This window comes from Plecotus auritus (assembly GCF_963455305.1).
Source record: "Plecotus auritus genome assembly, chromosome: 14".
NCBI classification, from domain to species: Eukaryota; Metazoa; Chordata; class Mammalia; order Chiroptera; family Vespertilionidae; genus Plecotus; species Plecotus auritus.
The window spans coordinates 6,785,633-6,802,857 of NC_137780.1; the positions used below are offsets into that span (position 1 = coordinate 6,785,633).

A 17,225-nucleotide genomic window follows, 5' to 3' on the forward strand; every position below is an offset into this window, starting at 1 on the left:
TAGCCGACCCATGATTCCCTCTCATCATCAATGTTTCTATCTCTCTCTCCTTCCCCCTTTCTCTCTGAAATAAATAAATATATATATATTTTTTAAAATCAATGGGAAAAAATATCCTTAGGTGAAGATTAACGAAGGAAGGAAGGAAGAGAGGGTCGGAGGAAGGAAGGGAGGGAGGCTAAGTGGGAGGAAGGCAGGCAGGCTACTTGTCAACCCCAGGCATCCTACCATTTCCCAAAAACCCACGTTTTGTTTCCAGATGGATAATTAGAGAAACGGAGCCGTTTGCTGGGTTTCCAGTGGCTGAATCTATGAGAGTGGGGCTGGCTGGAGGGCTCAGACCTTTCGCCCAGCAGCACTGCCGCTCGGTAAATGCGTACTTGTTAACATCAGTGGGGACCCATTAAAACTCTCCCATAACAAGTGCTGCTGCGGATCCAAAGACATGCTGTTGGGGGTTTATTTTATTTGTATGCTCCGCAACTTGGAGTTTTAAAATGTGATTCTATACATGAAAAACTTTAAAAGTTAAAAACCTGGAATAACTGGTCATGCATCTTTGCAAAGGATGGTTTCATGTGGGTGCACATAAACAACCTGCTAACAGGCTCCACCAAGCTGGGCTGAGCGCTCTTCCCGGCAAACACTGCTCATTTCGTATTGGCTGCAAACAGACCCCACTTCACATCTGAAAACCATTAGAACGTTTTTTTCCTTCTAAACACCCGCATGCAATTTTCAGAAGTGCACACATACACAATGACTGGAAGAGAAGACGCCCAAATCTTGTCTGGATGATAAGATTAGTGGTGATTTTGTTCCATTATATGTCCCTGTATTTTCAATTTTTTGAGCAATGGACCTATATCCTTTTATAAGCAGAAAAAGTAATTTTGAGAAAATGAAACAGAATTTCCTCTTTTTAAAAAAGGACATGGAGTGTATTTCAGTATCCTCTTCTTATTGTTTCAACTCCACGTATTTGATTTACACAGAGAAAAGTTTCTATCCTTTGGATGAAGATGTTACCCACTATTATCAAAGTTACACAATCCAATGACAGTTTACTAGACTTGGAAAAAGGACATGGGCATAAGTCTCAAACTCCGCTTCAATTCCAGCTCCCCCACACACCAGATGTGCAACCTTGGGCAAGTTTCAGACCCTCTCTGATCCAGTTTCCTCATCTGTAAAAGGTCAGTTGTGAGGACTAAAGAGCCGCCTGGGCAATAAAAGGCCACGTGCCTGAAGGTATGCAAAGCCACACACACACACACACACACACACACACACACACACAACTCAGTTTTATGCTGCACCTTTGAAACGTGACAAATGTACTCCAAGATAGTGGCTCATATAAAAGAGATTAATTGGTACTCTGAAATATTTTCATTTGAAAACAAATGAAGATAAATTTGCAAAGTAAACAACAAGTCCTGAAAACAATGTTGTGCTTACGGCTGGCCCTGGCCGTATCCATCTCTGCTCCCAGGCCCCCAGTGGGAAGAAGAGAGAGGTTAACCGCGGGAGGTCCATCTGAGAGGTTGTTAGAGCCTGGAGCTCACCCACTGCAGACACTCAATGCCTAGAAGCCACTATGATGATCCCTAAGTAGGAAGGTGCAATGAAATAAGAAAAACGTGCCGTCCTCATCTTACAGCCTAGACGTGGCAGGGGGAGGCCTTTTAATTGCTGGATGTCGTTAAGTGCCCAATTCCTTATGCGGGATGTCAACGCATGCTAAGCCATCAATAGGGCTCCTCACGTCAGGGAATATCCATGGTCTACAGGGAGCAGGGAAGTAAGCAAGCGCAGAGTCTAACACAGAACTCGCTCTCCCAGATTTCGGTTGCAATAATTTCACCGTGTCACCAACACCCACACGTACACTGTGTGCGCTGAGATCCATGCGCCTCCGGTTTCCCCTTCCGATAGCCAGGAACCCAATCAAGGCGGTGGGGCTTCTGGCTGTCCCATTTGGAGAGGGAGAAGGAAAAGACTCGGAAAGGAAGAGGGGCTGGGACTTGGGAAGTGTCACTGGCATTTGGATTCAAAGAGCACCAATTCTTTTTATTCTTAGTCACTGGAATCTTGCCACCTCCACTGGGTATGAGGACCTGACCCAGCCTTGGGTTCTGACCATTCAGCTGCCCCTGGACCAGGGGGCGAACCCTGGAGACGTGGAGAGCAGGGGCCACCATGGGATCAGGGCCATGCCCGGTTTTGTGAAGATGTCTATTAGTCAACCATGGCACACGCAGTCCATTTAATCAACCTGCTCTCGAATTATTTATCATCTGCCCCCCGAGTGAGAGGAAATTATTCCTTCTGGTTATCTGCCCTGCTCCAGGGGCCAGTTCAGAGAACGCCATGCCTGACAGCTTGATGGAGCTCTCTGGTCCCTGCCCGCCTCTGGCCAAGGCAGACGCATAAAGAAATAGCCAGTGAAGTTATTCTGGGGAAAGGGGGTGCTGTAGTTAGCTCCCCGGAATGCGGGTAACCTGTCAAATCCAAAGAAGCAGAGGAAGCTTCTTTGAGTCACATGAGCAAGAGTCTACTGCACGGATCTGTCCTGCGCCCCTGTTCTTTCCTTAACAACTGTCAGCAACTGTGAGGCTCAATTCCCCGCCGTAGATTAGACCCAGAATTCCGGGGCCGAGGACGAGAGGGTGCAGAATCCCAGGACTTCTCACTCCAAGGGTTTTTGATCCGCCAGGAAATCCCTGTGTCTGACTCCTTCTCCCTCACCCTCCGATTTCTAACTCGCCTGGCTCATGGACTTATACCACCTTAGACATAAGGGGGAGCTTGGAGATCAGCCAGGTCCACTTGCTCACGTTTGAGATGTGGCAGGCGGCAGGCAAGTCTCTTTCCTAATGTGACATGGTTAGAAGCCTTTCTCCTCCCCGGGGCCCCTTCTCCTCCATGTAACAGATGTTCTAGCTGCTTAGTTCCATTTTAAACCACTTGCACTGAATACCGCATCTCACCCACCCAGGAACTTTCTTCTGGTGTTCATTCCGGGTCATCTCCCACGGAGAGAGCATGCGTGCTCTCCAAGTCTCCCCAGAACCAGGCCACCCTCAGGGAATTCGTCTCAGGGGCCTCCCCTGGGCCCGGACTTGCTGGGCAGGGCGAGGCTGTTAATGGCAGGAGACTATACACTGTGGGGGTCCTTCTACATCGCTTGACCTTAGCCATCCCGGCCACCAGCTCTCTGATGGGGAGGGCAGAGAGCGTAAGCCGCCTGGGAGAAAGGAGGAGGGTCGGTGGACTTGCCAAATGCTGCAGCCTTGATAAGAGGACTAACTCTCCTTTGCCCGGGGCTCTGCTCTCTTGCTAGTTCTGTTCAGAAGCAGCCCACCTCCTGTCCCCACAGCACACCTGTGTCATTGGAACCACGACCCTCAATGGGGGAGCCCCCTGGAGGGATGGCAGAAAAGCTGGTGCCCACTAGGGATGCTGCCCGCCATGGTCTGCCACGTGCTGGGGGGGCGGGGGGGGGGACCTTCAGGAGTCAGGAGTTGGATGGCTCAGGCCCCTGGAGAGCAAAGGAGGGAACTTGCTCCTCTCTGCCTCTCTCTGCCTGACTTTCCTGCACCTCACTCATCCCTCCCGCCCCCCCCACCACCACCTCCTCCTTTTTCTCTGAGGCCACATCAAGCCCCATGACCTGGTGGTCCTTCCCCTCCCCTGCCCAGCCTTGCTACTTTCTTACAAGCCGCTCCCTTAGTCTCTCCACTTTGTCTCCAATTATGTCTAAACGCACCACCGCAGATGTTGACATTTTAAATGTTTAGTTGTTATAGTTACTTGACTAATTGCGGGCCCAACTGCCGAGCTTCTCCTGCGGGCAGGAGGGAGGGGGCAGGGGAAGTAGGGGGGCGCGGGGGCTGTCATCGCCATTCCTGGGGCCCCAGATGTTGGCCAGGCCCTGGCAAGGGTGCCTTGCCCGGGAACCAGCGGTCCCAACGCCTCCGCCAGTGGCCAGGTCACCGAGGAGAGGACGTGCCTGAGCCCCTGGCCTCCATGGGATGCCGCGAACTGTTCCCGCGCCGGGACAGGGAGCCACAGAGGGTCCTCCCTGCAGATGCGCCACGCCGGCCTCCCAGTCCGCCCACACTCACAATGTAGAGGCAGTGAGATGGCATTTTAGAGACACTGGGGAAGGGGGTGGACAGGAGTGCGCTTGGGGCGAAAGAAAAGAGTTAGAAGCCGCTGCCGGTTACTCACGTGCCAGATGGCGAAGAAGATGAGCGCAGCGCACAGCACCAGGGAGAGCATGTAGCAGAAAGCGGCGAAAGTGAAGGCCATGGCCGGCGGCCGGACCGCCTGCACCCAATCCCGCCACACACAGCGATGCCCCTAGAAGGCCAAGGTCCCCCTCAAAGGCCGCGCTCCCTCCAAACCGGACCAGAAGGGAGCCACGCCGGCACCCTCCCCTGCAGGCCAGCGGCTGGGAGGCGGCGCGCCACGCGGAGACTCCAGGTCAGCGATTCCACAGGCGCCAGCGGCTGGGAGGCCAACCCGCCCGCACAGGCAGGGACAGGTGCCCCGAGCGTCGTTGGCGGGAACTGTCTCCAAATTTCAGAAATCGGGTCCGTAGAGAACTCCTGCCGATTGCTGCCAACCAGCGACCCCTCCGGACAAGCGCGGCGCGGGGTGCGAGGGTGGAGCGGGCTCCCGACGCCAGGAAGAGTCCGGTGCTGTCCGCTCCGGAGCTGAAGAGGGGGGGCGAGCGCCGCTCAGGACCCTCCCACGTCCAGGTGCGGGGGCGGGCGCGGGCGCGCTCCAGCTCCTCCCGAACCCCAGAGCCCGCACGGCTTTCCCGAAAGAGCAGCTCCTCGGGGCGCCGGAGAGCCAGGGCCCCTTGGACCTGAGCTCCGAACGCCGCTGCCAGGGCTGCTGTGCGCCCCGGGGACCCCAGCTGCGGCCCTGGCCCGCCGGCCTCGGTCACCCAAGTTCCCCGAAACTAGGGACCGGACCGGGGAGGCACGGGCTCCAGCCCCGCGGGCCTTCCCCGCCCGAGTGGCTGTAGTGCGGGATCTCAAGGACGAGAACTGCTCGCCGCGGAGCTCATTCCACCTGCTGCTGCCGCCGCCTCAGCCACTGCGAGCACGGAAGCTGCTCGCCTGGGGTCCCCTCCCTCGCGGCGCCCCACCCTCGGCTCCAGCGCTGCGAGCACGCCCTCCCCGCGGGCGGAGACTGCGGCGCGGGGCTGGGAAAGGTGGGCGGCGGCGGGGCGCTCGGCGCTGGGTCCCCGTCGCCACAGCTGCAGATGTGCGCGGAGGAAACTCGAGGCCAGCAGCGCCCGGAGACCGCGCGTCGGTGGGGTGGGGAGGGGAGGGCCGGGGACTTTTTAAACACGTGCGTTGGGAGGAGGTGGGAGGCTGCGGAAGGGTATGGTGTACACCTCGCACCCAAAGGCGTCAGCCGTCAGCCGCCCCTCCCAGTTCTCGCAGTCTCCCCGGAGTCGGAGATGTGGAGGCGGAGGGGGCTGGTCTTGTGTGGGTTGGGGATACAGGGCAAGCCCTTGGACCCCGGGATTGCTCGGCTGGGTTCTCCCAAACTGTGATGCTCTTAGTGCTCAGCGCGCCTCCGGCCCCTGCAAAATCCTCCCTCGGCTCGTTCCCTCGCACCCCCACCCCTCCCCGCCTCTGACCTTGGGCTGGAAACTGGAGTACCTGCACTATTCCGGGCTGAAGAGGCAGCAGACACGGCTCCGCGTTCCAGGTGTTGGCGGAGTGGGACTGTCCCAAGTGCGTGCTGCTGGAGTCGGGCCCCATGGTAGCTGCAAGCTTCTAAAGCAGGGGTCCTCAAACTTTCTAAACAGGGGCCAGGTCACTGTCCCTCAGACCGTTGGAGGGCCGGACTATAGTTTAAAAATAAAGCTATGAACAAATTCCTATGCGCACTGCGGGCCGGGACGAGTCGGCTGCTAAGCAGGACAGGCAGCGGCACCCGGCGTGCCGGATGGATAAATGTCCTCGGCGGGCCGCATGTGGCCCGCGGGCCATAGTTTGAGGACCCCTGTCGGGTTCTTTACCTGAAAAGCCCGGATGAGAATACTGTCAACCCACTTTAAAGGCTTAAGTGAGGACACAAATAAAGAGCCTGGACTCAGCGCAGGTCCAGTCACTGGGCGGTGTTCCTCTGCGCACACTTGGCCTCAGCGGCCCGGCATCTTGGAAATGCACCCTGCCTCCCGGATAAGAGATTCGTTCACGGCAGTGAAGGGGGGGCCGGGGGGAGGGGGCTACGGTTATTCCAGACCCAACTCGGGTTTCGGCTAAGTCTGGACATCCTGGAAAGCAAGGAGAAATATCCGGAGAAGTGATGGGCAGATCCGGGTGGAGGACACAACCACTTCCGGTTTGGAGTGAACCTCGGAGCACCTTGGCCCTCGCACGGAATAGGCACTAAATAAACAGCCTGCGGGCGCTCCTCCCGGTGCGCTAGGTGCACGGTTCACAGGTGTGGTTCCAGCGGCTGGAAAAGCGGGAGGGAAGGCATTACAGAGAGCTCCTAGCCCCCCCAGCCTAGTGAATGACAGAATCAGGGTCGGGTCTGCAGACTCTGTCTACTACGCCCCAACCTGCCTGCAACTGTTCGGCTGGGCCTCCAGTTTGGAAGCTCGAGCCCTTTCCCTGGGAAGTGGAGAAACTAGAGCAAGTTCACTGGCTACTGACAAAGCGGTCAACAGGGTAGCATTGAATTGCCTCTGGGTAGAGATCGGCTACATACTTAGCTGCACCGAGCGCAAAATGGAAACGTAGGGCTGTCTTTTGTTGCAAAATTATTAAGAATTTCAAGGTAGCAGGAGCAGAGCATTAAGCAAAGGGTGAGGCCCTTCCGAGTACAGGAGCCTGGGCAACTGTGGAGGTTGCACACCTGTCAATCCAGCCCCCCTCTGAGTATCCTCCTTACCACTTTCTCTGTTACTGAAATAGTCTTCTTCCGGAAGGAAGGGACTCGATCACTTAAAGGGGAGCACAATTCTTAACCTATGCCATGCTTCAGTAGAGCGCTTCTTCCCCTGATACGACGGGAAATCCGGACAATCCGTTCAGGGCTGGAATAGCAGCTCCGTGGCACCGTTACTGTCCCCAACTCCTGTGACCTTCCTGGCTTGCCATCCTGAGTCTGTGGGTTTGATTCTCTTGGTCATAAGAAGGCTGCTGCACCTCCAGGCACTATGTCCATGTGGCAAGCAGGAAGGAGAGGAAAAAAAAAGCCCCAAGGTTTCAGCTCAGGAAGACGTGCCTTCGGGAGAGAGTAAAGGAAGACCCCCCCCCCCCCCCCAGGGATCGCCTACATCTCATTGGCTGCAACCCTGGTACTTGGCCGCCTCCACCCAGTTGCAAGTTTTTTTAAAGGTGTAGAAAAGGAGAGTATAGTGACCATTCCCCCATGTATCACCCGGATTCGACAACGGTTAAAATGTTTTGTCCCAAGTACTTCCCTGGTTCCCCAAATTGCCTTTCACCACTGGTTTGTTCAAACCGGAATCTAAACGTTTTCCCTTCACCCCTCACCTCCCCCGCCCCCAGGACGCTTTCACCTTTTTCTGGCATATAATTTACTCAACAATATAGATTTTTAAGTTGGATGTCTGCCATTGACACGCTATACCGAGCTCAATGACTGTGTTCACTGGAGGCCTGTGTGGTGCTGTGCCTGCCCTCATGCACCTAAGGTGGCATTGTCGAGGTGAGGGCTATTTTCTTTAAAATAACTGATATCTACCTGTGCAGCCCCTTCTTGCTTGGGTAGCAGGGAATTCAGTATCAGCTTCACTGGCTCCGCACGAGGTGGGCACAGCTTCTGGGGCTTCCGCAGCACAAAGCACCGGGCACTTCCTCCCTCTGCCTTGGTCACTGTCTACACTGGCTCCTGCTGAGATGGCCCAGCTGGACTGGTCCTGGCCCTTTCACCTCTGACCTCCTGCCCTCTCCTCGCTGGAAGGCGGGGAGCCCCATGCCAGGCTCCAGCCTCCCTGGGCACCACACGGCCATGTCTCTGAGGTCTTGCCTCCCCTAGAGTCACTGGCACAAAGCAGCGTATGGGTCGCCTCTCCCCAGAGCCCCGACCTCAGCCTCTTTCCATCTGCAGGAAACTGCTTCCTGCTTTCCCCTTGCTGTTGGCAAAGCCACTCTCTCTCCTTCCAGAATCTCTCCAAAACCAGAAAGTACCTTTGACTTCAAAGATCTACTTTCCATCTCATAATTTATCCAGCCAATATCTGTTAGTGTAATAGCAGTGATGGTGGTAATATTGAAAGATTTCTGTTTTGATTGGTAAATAGTATAATGATTATGGTAGCGGCCCAGGGGTCCTCAAACTTTTTAAACAGGGGGCCAGTTCACTGTCCCTCAGACCGTTGGAGGGCCGGACTATAGTTTAAAAAAAAAAAAACTATGAACAAATTCCCATGCGCACTGCGGGCCCGGGACGAGTCGACTGCTAAGCAGGACAGGCAGCGGCACCCGGCGGGCCGGATAAATGTCCTCGGTGGGCCGCATGTGGCCCGCGGGCCGTAGTTTGAGGACGCCTGATGGTAGCCAATAGCAAAATGGATGATTAATTAAAATTCTAAATTCAGCCCATTCACTCAGGCTGTCATAGGCTGTCACAAGGACCATTGATAAGCAGACCCCTCGTGTGCTCATTTACCACAAAGCACATCAGGCCATTCACATCTGGTTTCTCACTCTACTGAAGTCATGCAGAGGCCACTTATTCTACACAGTTGTTACTTTTATTGTATTTGTGCCCTGTAATTCTTGTGTAAGTAGTAAGTGCAGTGTTGCAATATTTCTGAACTTAAGAATTTATAACTAAAATATTTAAAACAAACTGGCAGAAAAGACAACCAAGTGTGGATACACTTACTAATGTTCCATTTAAATATCAGTCCCCAATATTCTGAGTTTTCAGAGAGTAAGTGATGATCTATATATATATATATAAAAAGCCTGTGACCAGAACACCAGAATGACTGGTCACTATGACGCCCACTGCAGCTGGCCAACCAGCTCGATGGGGGGCGGGGCCGGCAGGCCAACCTCCTGCGTCCCCTTCCCCCCTCCCCGCACTGGCCCGACCCCAATTGGCCCCCATTGGGGCGGGCTGGCCAGATCCCACCTGTGCACAAATTCATGCACCAGGCCTCTGGTATTAATAATGAAAAGAAACCTAGAGTGCTTTCTGTTACTGTGCAAAGTCCAAATTGTCTGAACATCTTTTGCATTGTACAAGAATCATACAATGCTTTTTATTTCTTCAATACAAAATAATTTGATTATTTTAACAAAAAATATGAGTGCCTCATCGGTGCTAGGAATGTAAATATGGTATGCAAATGGTGCTCAGAATTGATTGTTAAAAGACTTAGATATTCACATAATAGCAATCATGTTCTGCCAAAAGTTCATGGTTTAATAAAAAAATTATAATTACCATTGAGAAAAACAACCCAAAGATCAGTTTCACACAATAATGCATTTGAAAGAACAAAACCTTTCAAATTTAGAAATGTATACTTACTTCAACATAACTCATAAAATAGGAGTAGATGTTTTGAAAATTAAAAAAGAATTTAGAAAATTAGCCTTAATAAATAATATTCTAATAGTGATATCTATACTTTTGTGGCTTTACAAGAAATAAGTGTTTCTGTTAAATCAATTTAAGAATCAATAAAAATAATTTAGCATATGAAGATAAGTAAAAGAAACTATGTAGCAGCAAAGGAATATGATATGCCACTGGAAACAAAACAAATTATAAATCCTAAGCAAGCTATTACAGTGTCTAGTAAATTATGTAAAATGACTGATGGCAAATGTAAAAAAAGCATCATTAATTTTTAAGTGGTTTCTATTTATTAATTCCTGCAACTTTGCCAAATGATGTTTGCAAATCTCCATGGATTGAAGGTGATTAGAATTTAATAAAAATCAATCCGACTCATTAAGTATAATGTTCCATGAGGACCAGAGGCCCAGCCAGACCCAGCTCTCCCCATCATGCACCTGAGGCACCATACGTATGGGGGGACCATGTTGACTCTTCCAGCCCCAAACCCACAGTAAGTGCAGCCAGTGCCACATGGAGCTGAGACGGCGCCCAGCTGAGCCCAGCCCAGAGCCGAGTCATGAGCAGATAAAGGGTGGCTGTGGTTTTAAGCAACCAAGCTTGGAGGCTCTTTCCTAGGCAGTGACAGGCAACAGCGAATGCTCCTCATTCACCAAGTAACCTTTTTAGTTTGGCCCCCACTGTGGACAGAACACAAGGCTTCTGGAAAGGGGATGTGGATAATGAAGCAAACTGTCCCAGAGCTTCGATAAAATATGCCTCCAGATCCTGGACCTCCGTGTGCTCTCATTCCTAAAGCCTCCCAACACCTCCTCCAGACAAGCAGGGACATAAAGGTCTGGGGGCTGAGGCAGGTTGCAGTGTCCAGCCCTCCGGGCCAGGCTTGGGCTCCAGGGGTCACTAGTCCTCGGGTTGTACAGTGTTTAAGACCCTGTTTGTTTGGGGGGTTTTATGGTAAAATATACATGACATAAAATTGACCACTTTAATCATTTTTAGGTGCACAGTTCAGTGATATTAAGCATATTCACATTGTTGTGCAGCCATCACCATCATCGATTTCCAGAAATTCAAACTCCATACCTATTAAACAATAACTCCCCATTTCCCCTTCCTCAGCCCCTACACACCACCATTCTACTTTCTTTCTCTATGAATCTGACTACTGTAGATATCTTACTTAAGTGGAATACCACCCTGCCTTATAACTCAACTCTTTACATGTCTATCTCCCTCTACAGACTGGGAAGCCCTTGACATTAGAGAGTCTTTCTTATTTGTCTTTGAATCATAGCTATCCCTCACTGTGTCTGGCATATAATAGGTGCTCAATATGTGTTCGATGGATGGATGGATGGATGGATGGATGGATGGATGGATGGATGGATGGATGAGTGGATGGGTGGGTGGGTGGATGGATGGATGGATGGATGGATGAGTGGATGGATGGATGAGTGAATGGATGGATGGATGGATGGATGGGAGGATGGATGGATGGGAGAATGGATGGATGGGAGGATGGATGGATGAGTGGATGGATGGATGGATGGATGGATGGATGGATGGATGGATGGATGAGTGGATGGATGGATGGATGGATGGATGGATGGATGGATGGATGGATGGATGAGTGGATGGATGGATGAGTGGGTGGGTGGGTGGATGGATGGATGGGTGGATGGGTGGATGGATGGATGGATGGATGGATGGATGGATGGGTAGATGGATGGATGGATGAGTGGATGGATGGATGGGTGGATGGATGGATGGATGGATGGATGGATGGATGGATGGATGGATATATGGACAGATGGATGAGTGGATGGATGGATGAGTGGATGGATGCATGCAGTTGTTGCACTCTAACGGGTACTGCAGTTGACTTAAACAAGTCTGCCCCACTAGATGATAAGAAAATGCAGACAAGGACCATGTCTACCTTTCACTTATTACTTCAGAGCATTTACTACTCTGCAGGCACATTAATAAGCAGGACGGAGCCCAACCTGGAAGGCGCTCAGAATCTAACAGAGTTGCACGGAGCCAACTATGACTTTAATAAGAACAACAACAGAAGAGTGTAAATGTCATGGAGGCAGCTAGCACAAGGCTCCTGACATCATGTGTATTCAACAGACATATTTTTTACTGAACTGAATCAGATGGCAAGCAGTTTGGAAGCTTTGGGCTTAAATTCCCACTTTCAAGCTGTGCTGGCTTTCCATAAGCAAGTTCACCTCTCCCGCTCCTACAGATGTGCATCAGTTCTGACATGAAAGCCAGGTGTAAGCCAGCGTGACCTGTGCACGCAGGACACAGCAAAGGTGGAAGCCACGTTTTCATCAAAGAGGCCCGAGAGAGGCGGGGGGACAGAGGAGGGTCTCTAACCACAGAAGTGCCGATCTCAGAGAGTCCTTGGGTGAGGGAGGCAGAGTGATGGGACGCAGCTTCCTGCTTGTGTTCCTAACTCGTCTTAATGTCATCTTCCCACGAGTGCTGCCTTCTGCGGAAATTAAGTGATTTTCCTATTATTAGCACCGTTAAGCAGGCACTGTCAACAGATCACAAACAATGCGCCTTTGTCAGAGACACCCCATTTAGTTCTGGGCCCTGGCTCCTTCCACAGCTGGAGGTGTGGCATCTATTTTGACAGTACTGCTGAAGAGGCAGCTGTCCCGTCAGGGGAAATGGTCTTACTCAGAAACTGCTGAGCTCTGGGGGGCAGCTAGTGGTGCATGCTGGGAGTCAAATACCCACCAGCCTCCCAAATGCCAGTCCACAACCCAGCTCCTCGATTGGGTCCTTTATCCTCCTAAAATACTGGCAGTGAAGGCCTCCGTAGACAGGACTGGCACTATAAAGAACATGGTAACTCCGTGATGCCATTCTATTTATATGTTTCTATTTGCTAATTCAGAGAGCCTAAGCTTTCCCATCCGATGTGAAATATCTTCCCGGGCTGCCACGTGCGAGAGTGTGTGTGCCATTCTTAACAACAGTGTCAGGCGTCCTGGGGAAAATCTGAGGCTATTACGTGTAGCCCCACAGCTAATGAGTCTGTAACTCACGAGATTAATGTTGGATCTAATTTTATGGAGTCTGAACATTACTGCCATGTTTCCTTTCCTCCCAGGTCCTGACTCCAGGACGCCCAGAGCGCTCCTCTGTGCTCATTCAGTTCTGCTCTCCTTATCTTCTACCCCTCTGTGCCCGACCACAATTCCGGTGTTTAAAGGCTCTGTCACTTAATCACTCCATTTCCTCAGTTCATTTAAAGAATGTCTGCGAGCATTATTAAGGGCAGAGTGTCTATACACATGTACACATGCACAGAGTGTCTGTACACGCATGCACACATACACTGAGTGTGTACACACACATGCACACATACAGAGTGTCTGTACACATGTACACATGCACACACTAAGTGAAAGAAGCTCTTTCACATTTGAACAGAAAGTTCTCGAAGCTTCATCTGCATGAGCACCAGATGTCACACGGTGAGCCCACCAGATAATGACAGCCAATGTCCATGCTTCTGGGAAGACAGTTTAGAAACAGTGGTTATGAATAACCAATGCTGATTGCTCACTGGGTGCCAGGTCCTTTAATGCTCACACTACAAGGTGGGTATTACCATCACCCTCTGACCAATGAGAAGACACTCAGAGAGGTCAGGCACGTACCTAAGGTCACACAGTGAATGGCAGGATTCGTGTCCAGATCTACCTGACGCTAAAGCCTGAGCGCTAACCCCCAGAGGTGGAGGCTGGGGGTGCTGGCTTCCTGGACAGACTGAAGAAACCTGGCGGCTAGGCCTCTGTGAGGAAAGGTGGTTGTGTTCCAGTTCAGTGCCTGGGAGCTATAAAACGTAAGCTTGCCAACGGGGACCACGCCAACCTTTATGTCCTGGCGTCGCAGGGCAAGGAGTGGATGCCAACATAGTTGGGCCTGGTGAGCCTATGGTCTCTCTGGAGCCTTTGAAACGAGCTTCCAAGAGACCCAGCTCCGCAGGAGTCCAAGCTCCTCGCGTGGACCATTGGTGAGGCCCAGAGGGACAGAGACGTTGGACAGCTTGGCCAAGGTCACACAACTAGTACATGGAAGGGTCAGGATTCACGCCCACAGAGCTGGCTGTCAAAGCCCACACTTCACAAGGGGCCCAGACTCATGGCCCAGGGTCGTGCCCATCATGAATGACTCCAGGTTCAGCGAGATCAGTGGCTGGGACGGAGGGGAAGGCCGACAGAAACCACACCTGCAAGAGCCGGGAGGATTTAGGGACGCGAAGGGGGCCAGGGGGCCAATGCGCATGCTACTTCACTGATCTCTGAACAGGTGTGTTGGGCTCTGAGTTAGCACAGGAATGAGATGAGAGTAAAAGACAGGTATGGGGGCCTTGAGTGCCAACCGGGACTAAATTCGAGAGATTTCAAGGAGTTCAGGTCCACCTTTTCCAATTTACCTCCCACATCATGATTCTTCGCATGTAACTTTAGGGAAGGGGGTGTCTCTGCAGCGAGACCTATAAATCTGATAGGAAAATACAATGCGTGAAGCCCCAGCAGTGCCGCCAGGTTCCCGACCGGCTGTCACAAACTCAGCCCGGGCCGGTCCCCTGGGAGGGGCAGAGAGGGGGAGGGCCAACGGCACGGACGGGGAGCCTGTGGGGCACATGTACTCCCCATGCTCATGGGTGAATGAGAGCAGTGGCAGCAAGAGGGTAGGACGTTACAGGGGAAAACAACCCACGAGAAGCAATAATCCAAAAATCTGTAATAATAGAAGTATAATATGCTAATTAGACCGGACATCCTTCTGGACGGAGCCGGGGCTGCGAGGAAAGCCCGGGTCTCGGGTGCCTGCCGATGGCTGGAGGGAGTCCCACGTGCCTGCTGGTGGCCGGAGGGAGGCCCAGGTCCCGGGTGCCACAGTAAAGCCGGTGCTGGCAGCCGGGGGAAGGAAGGCCTACTCTTGCATGAATTTTGTGCATTGGGCCTCTAGTCTTTTATAAGGTCAGATGGTGGAATTTGGGCTTCAATTATTTATCCATTTATACAGCAAACATTTATTCATGATATACCAAGTATTGTGTTAAGATTTAAAAGCCAATACTCTGAGCCAGGCCGGCGTGGCTCAGTGGTTGAACATTGACCTATGAACCAGGAGGTCACAGTTCAATTCCTGGTCAGGGCACATGCCCATGTTGCAGGCTTGATCCCCAGTGTGGGGCGTGCCGGAGGCAGCCGATCAATAATTCTCTCTCATCATTGATGTTTCTATCTCTCTCTTCCTTCCTCTCTGAAATCAATAAAAACATGTTTTGTTTTGTTTTTTAATAAAAAAATAAAAGCAAGTATTTTGATATACTGGTCATACTCAGACCTCCCAGCCCAACAGTTAGGTCCCGCTGGCAAGCCCCCACGTGGGAGCAGCTAGAGAGCCCTTCCACCCCCCACCCCCAAGGGAGTCCCTTCTTGGGGTCTGGGCAGCTGTGTATGTGCATGTTCGGGTTTTAAATCATCTCTCCTCCCCGAAACTTGAGTTTGGGGAAGAGATTATCACTTGAACCTGCAGATCAGCCATCAGAGAGAAAAGTGTCCAAGTGTCGCCAAGCCATCAGGTGAGCACCCAGCCCAAACCCTCCGAGAGTCAGCTCTGAAAAGAGGCTGCACCCCGCAGCTCGCCCAGGACAACCTCACTCTTGCCCGCACACAGAAAGGCAGGTGATGCTTATTGCATGGAATCCCGTATATTTATTCCCTCTCGTCTGAGGGGACGTAGCCATTATTTCTATTCAAGTGTAGAAGTCTGATAATGCTGATGAGTTATACCTTCGAGTGCCCTTGAGCATGCTGGGGACTCAGTGACCTGCCACAGAGCCTGTGGACAGCCAAGGCCTGAGCTTCTGTCCCGTGGAACTACTCAGCTGCCCTAATGTCCAGGCCAAGGGGAGGTGACGGCAGATCCACACTGGGAAAAGAAAGTTTCGACGGGTGCATTGCGGGGTTTTCTGAACAGCAATAATTGTGCTCACTCAGCCACTTCCATCTCCGGCGCTCAGGCCTTTCATCAATTCTCACGGAGATCTGGGAAGTGGATCCCCTGGAAAATGGCTCCCAAAGAAGTGGGTCAGGGAGAAGCTGGCGGCTTGGCCCAAGGCTTACCGCGAAATCCACCTGAGAACTGAGAGCAGAGGTTTCCAGGGCCAGCCCTCACTCTCCTAGCAGGTTCCGTACCCTGAGAAGCCTGCCCTCATCCTTACGTTACCTGGGGGCTTTCCAGTCACCTCATCACCATAAATGCAAGTGTGGCTGAAAAGGGCTTCTTATGAACAACAAGACCTCCATTTCACCTTATGGCTTATAAGCTATTTAGGGAACTAAGGAAAAGAAACAAACATTATAACCAAAGATGCTCCCATCGCTCTCTCATCACGCAGGAAATGCCAAGGGTTTGGGGACTGTGAGCCAGAAATTGTGGTTGAACACCAAATGTATATTTCTTATAATAAACCCCAGTATCACTTCCCCCATTCTCCACCTTCCCCTGAGTCATGGGTTCGGTGTGTGACAACTGGAAACGGGGGACTTTTAGGGATGAAAGAGCTGCACTTGGGTTTGATTTTGCCAGAACACTACCTGGCACACGACTGCGCGGGCTGCGGAAGCACAGATGTGGTCCCCTGAAGGGACTGTCTTGTGCGTCTTTATTTACAGCATCAGCATCGTGCCTGGCATATGGCAGGCGCTCATTATATGTGTGTTGCATGACTGTGGGGGTCTGGAAGGCTCCGTGATAGAGGTGACATTGAGTCAGGCCTTGAAAAACCAATGGGGAGGACTGTGACTGAGGGAAAGGGGCAGAAAGGCATGATGAGCAACGGGCAAAGGAGCAAAGGCATGGAGGTATGGAAGGAGCATAGGTCAATGTTCAGGAATGGGGGACGGCCGGCAAGGTAAGCGGCGGCAAACCCTGAAGGGCTTGGTCGATACGCCGGCGAGTTGCGACTTTAATGGGAAGGAAGTAGACCGGGGTGATTCAGGTTGAAAACAGTGTGCTTCCGGTGTTGTTCCTACACATTAGCACTTGATTGGTCTGTACCGGATTCGGGGGGGGGAAGCCAGCATGGCTGGGCTCTTCCCTGACATCTCGAGGCTGATGTCAGCAGGTGTAGCTGTGTCCTTCCCTTTCCTAGACATGGCCCTGGGTCCTATCCTCATAGACGTCATGCCAGGCCAATCCACAGGGACATCTCTGAGACCCCCGTGTCCTTAACTTCCACTGAGGCTGAGGAAAACAACACATAGTCCACGAGGCCACAAACTAGGAACCGTCCAAAGAAACACGTCACTACTGAGAAATGCTTCATTTTTTCCAAAATGGTCACGGCAAAGCAAAATGCTGAATCATGTAGCCAAAAATAACAATAAAATAAAATAGTAATCAAATGATCAGGACGTCTGTTTATCAGATTTGAGTTCTGCGATCCTGATGACTACAGTGTGAATACTTTCCCCCGTCTTTGTTCCGTGGCAAAAAGGATCAGCTTCCTGAAAAGGAAGGGCCTACATCAGCACTTTCTCTCTTCCTTGTAATGAAACATTGTCTTGTTCTGGCATAAA

The 17,225-nt window shown here is 51.7% G+C and overlaps 1 protein-coding gene across 3 annotated transcripts in view; it reads right to left on the minus strand.

The window, feature by feature from the left end:
- Positions 1–17,225, minus strand: part of CNIH3 (cornichon family AMPA receptor auxiliary protein 3) — a 137,872-nt gene that overhangs the window by 45,101 nt on the left and 75,546 nt on the right. Inside the window, exon 1 of one of the 3 annotated variants that reach the window (XM_080650989.1) lies at positions 5,688–5,824. The exons of 1 other annotated variant lie outside the window; for it this stretch is intronic. In XM_080650989.1, coding sequence (XP_080507115.1) covers positions 5,688–5,789 — 102 coding nt within the window. In that variant the 5' untranslated portion in view covers positions 5,790–5,824. Of the gene's footprint in view, positions 1–4,236; positions 4,457–5,687; positions 5,825–17,225 lie in introns of those variants that run through there. One more of the 3 variants, XM_080650990.1, reaches the window with a different exon arrangement.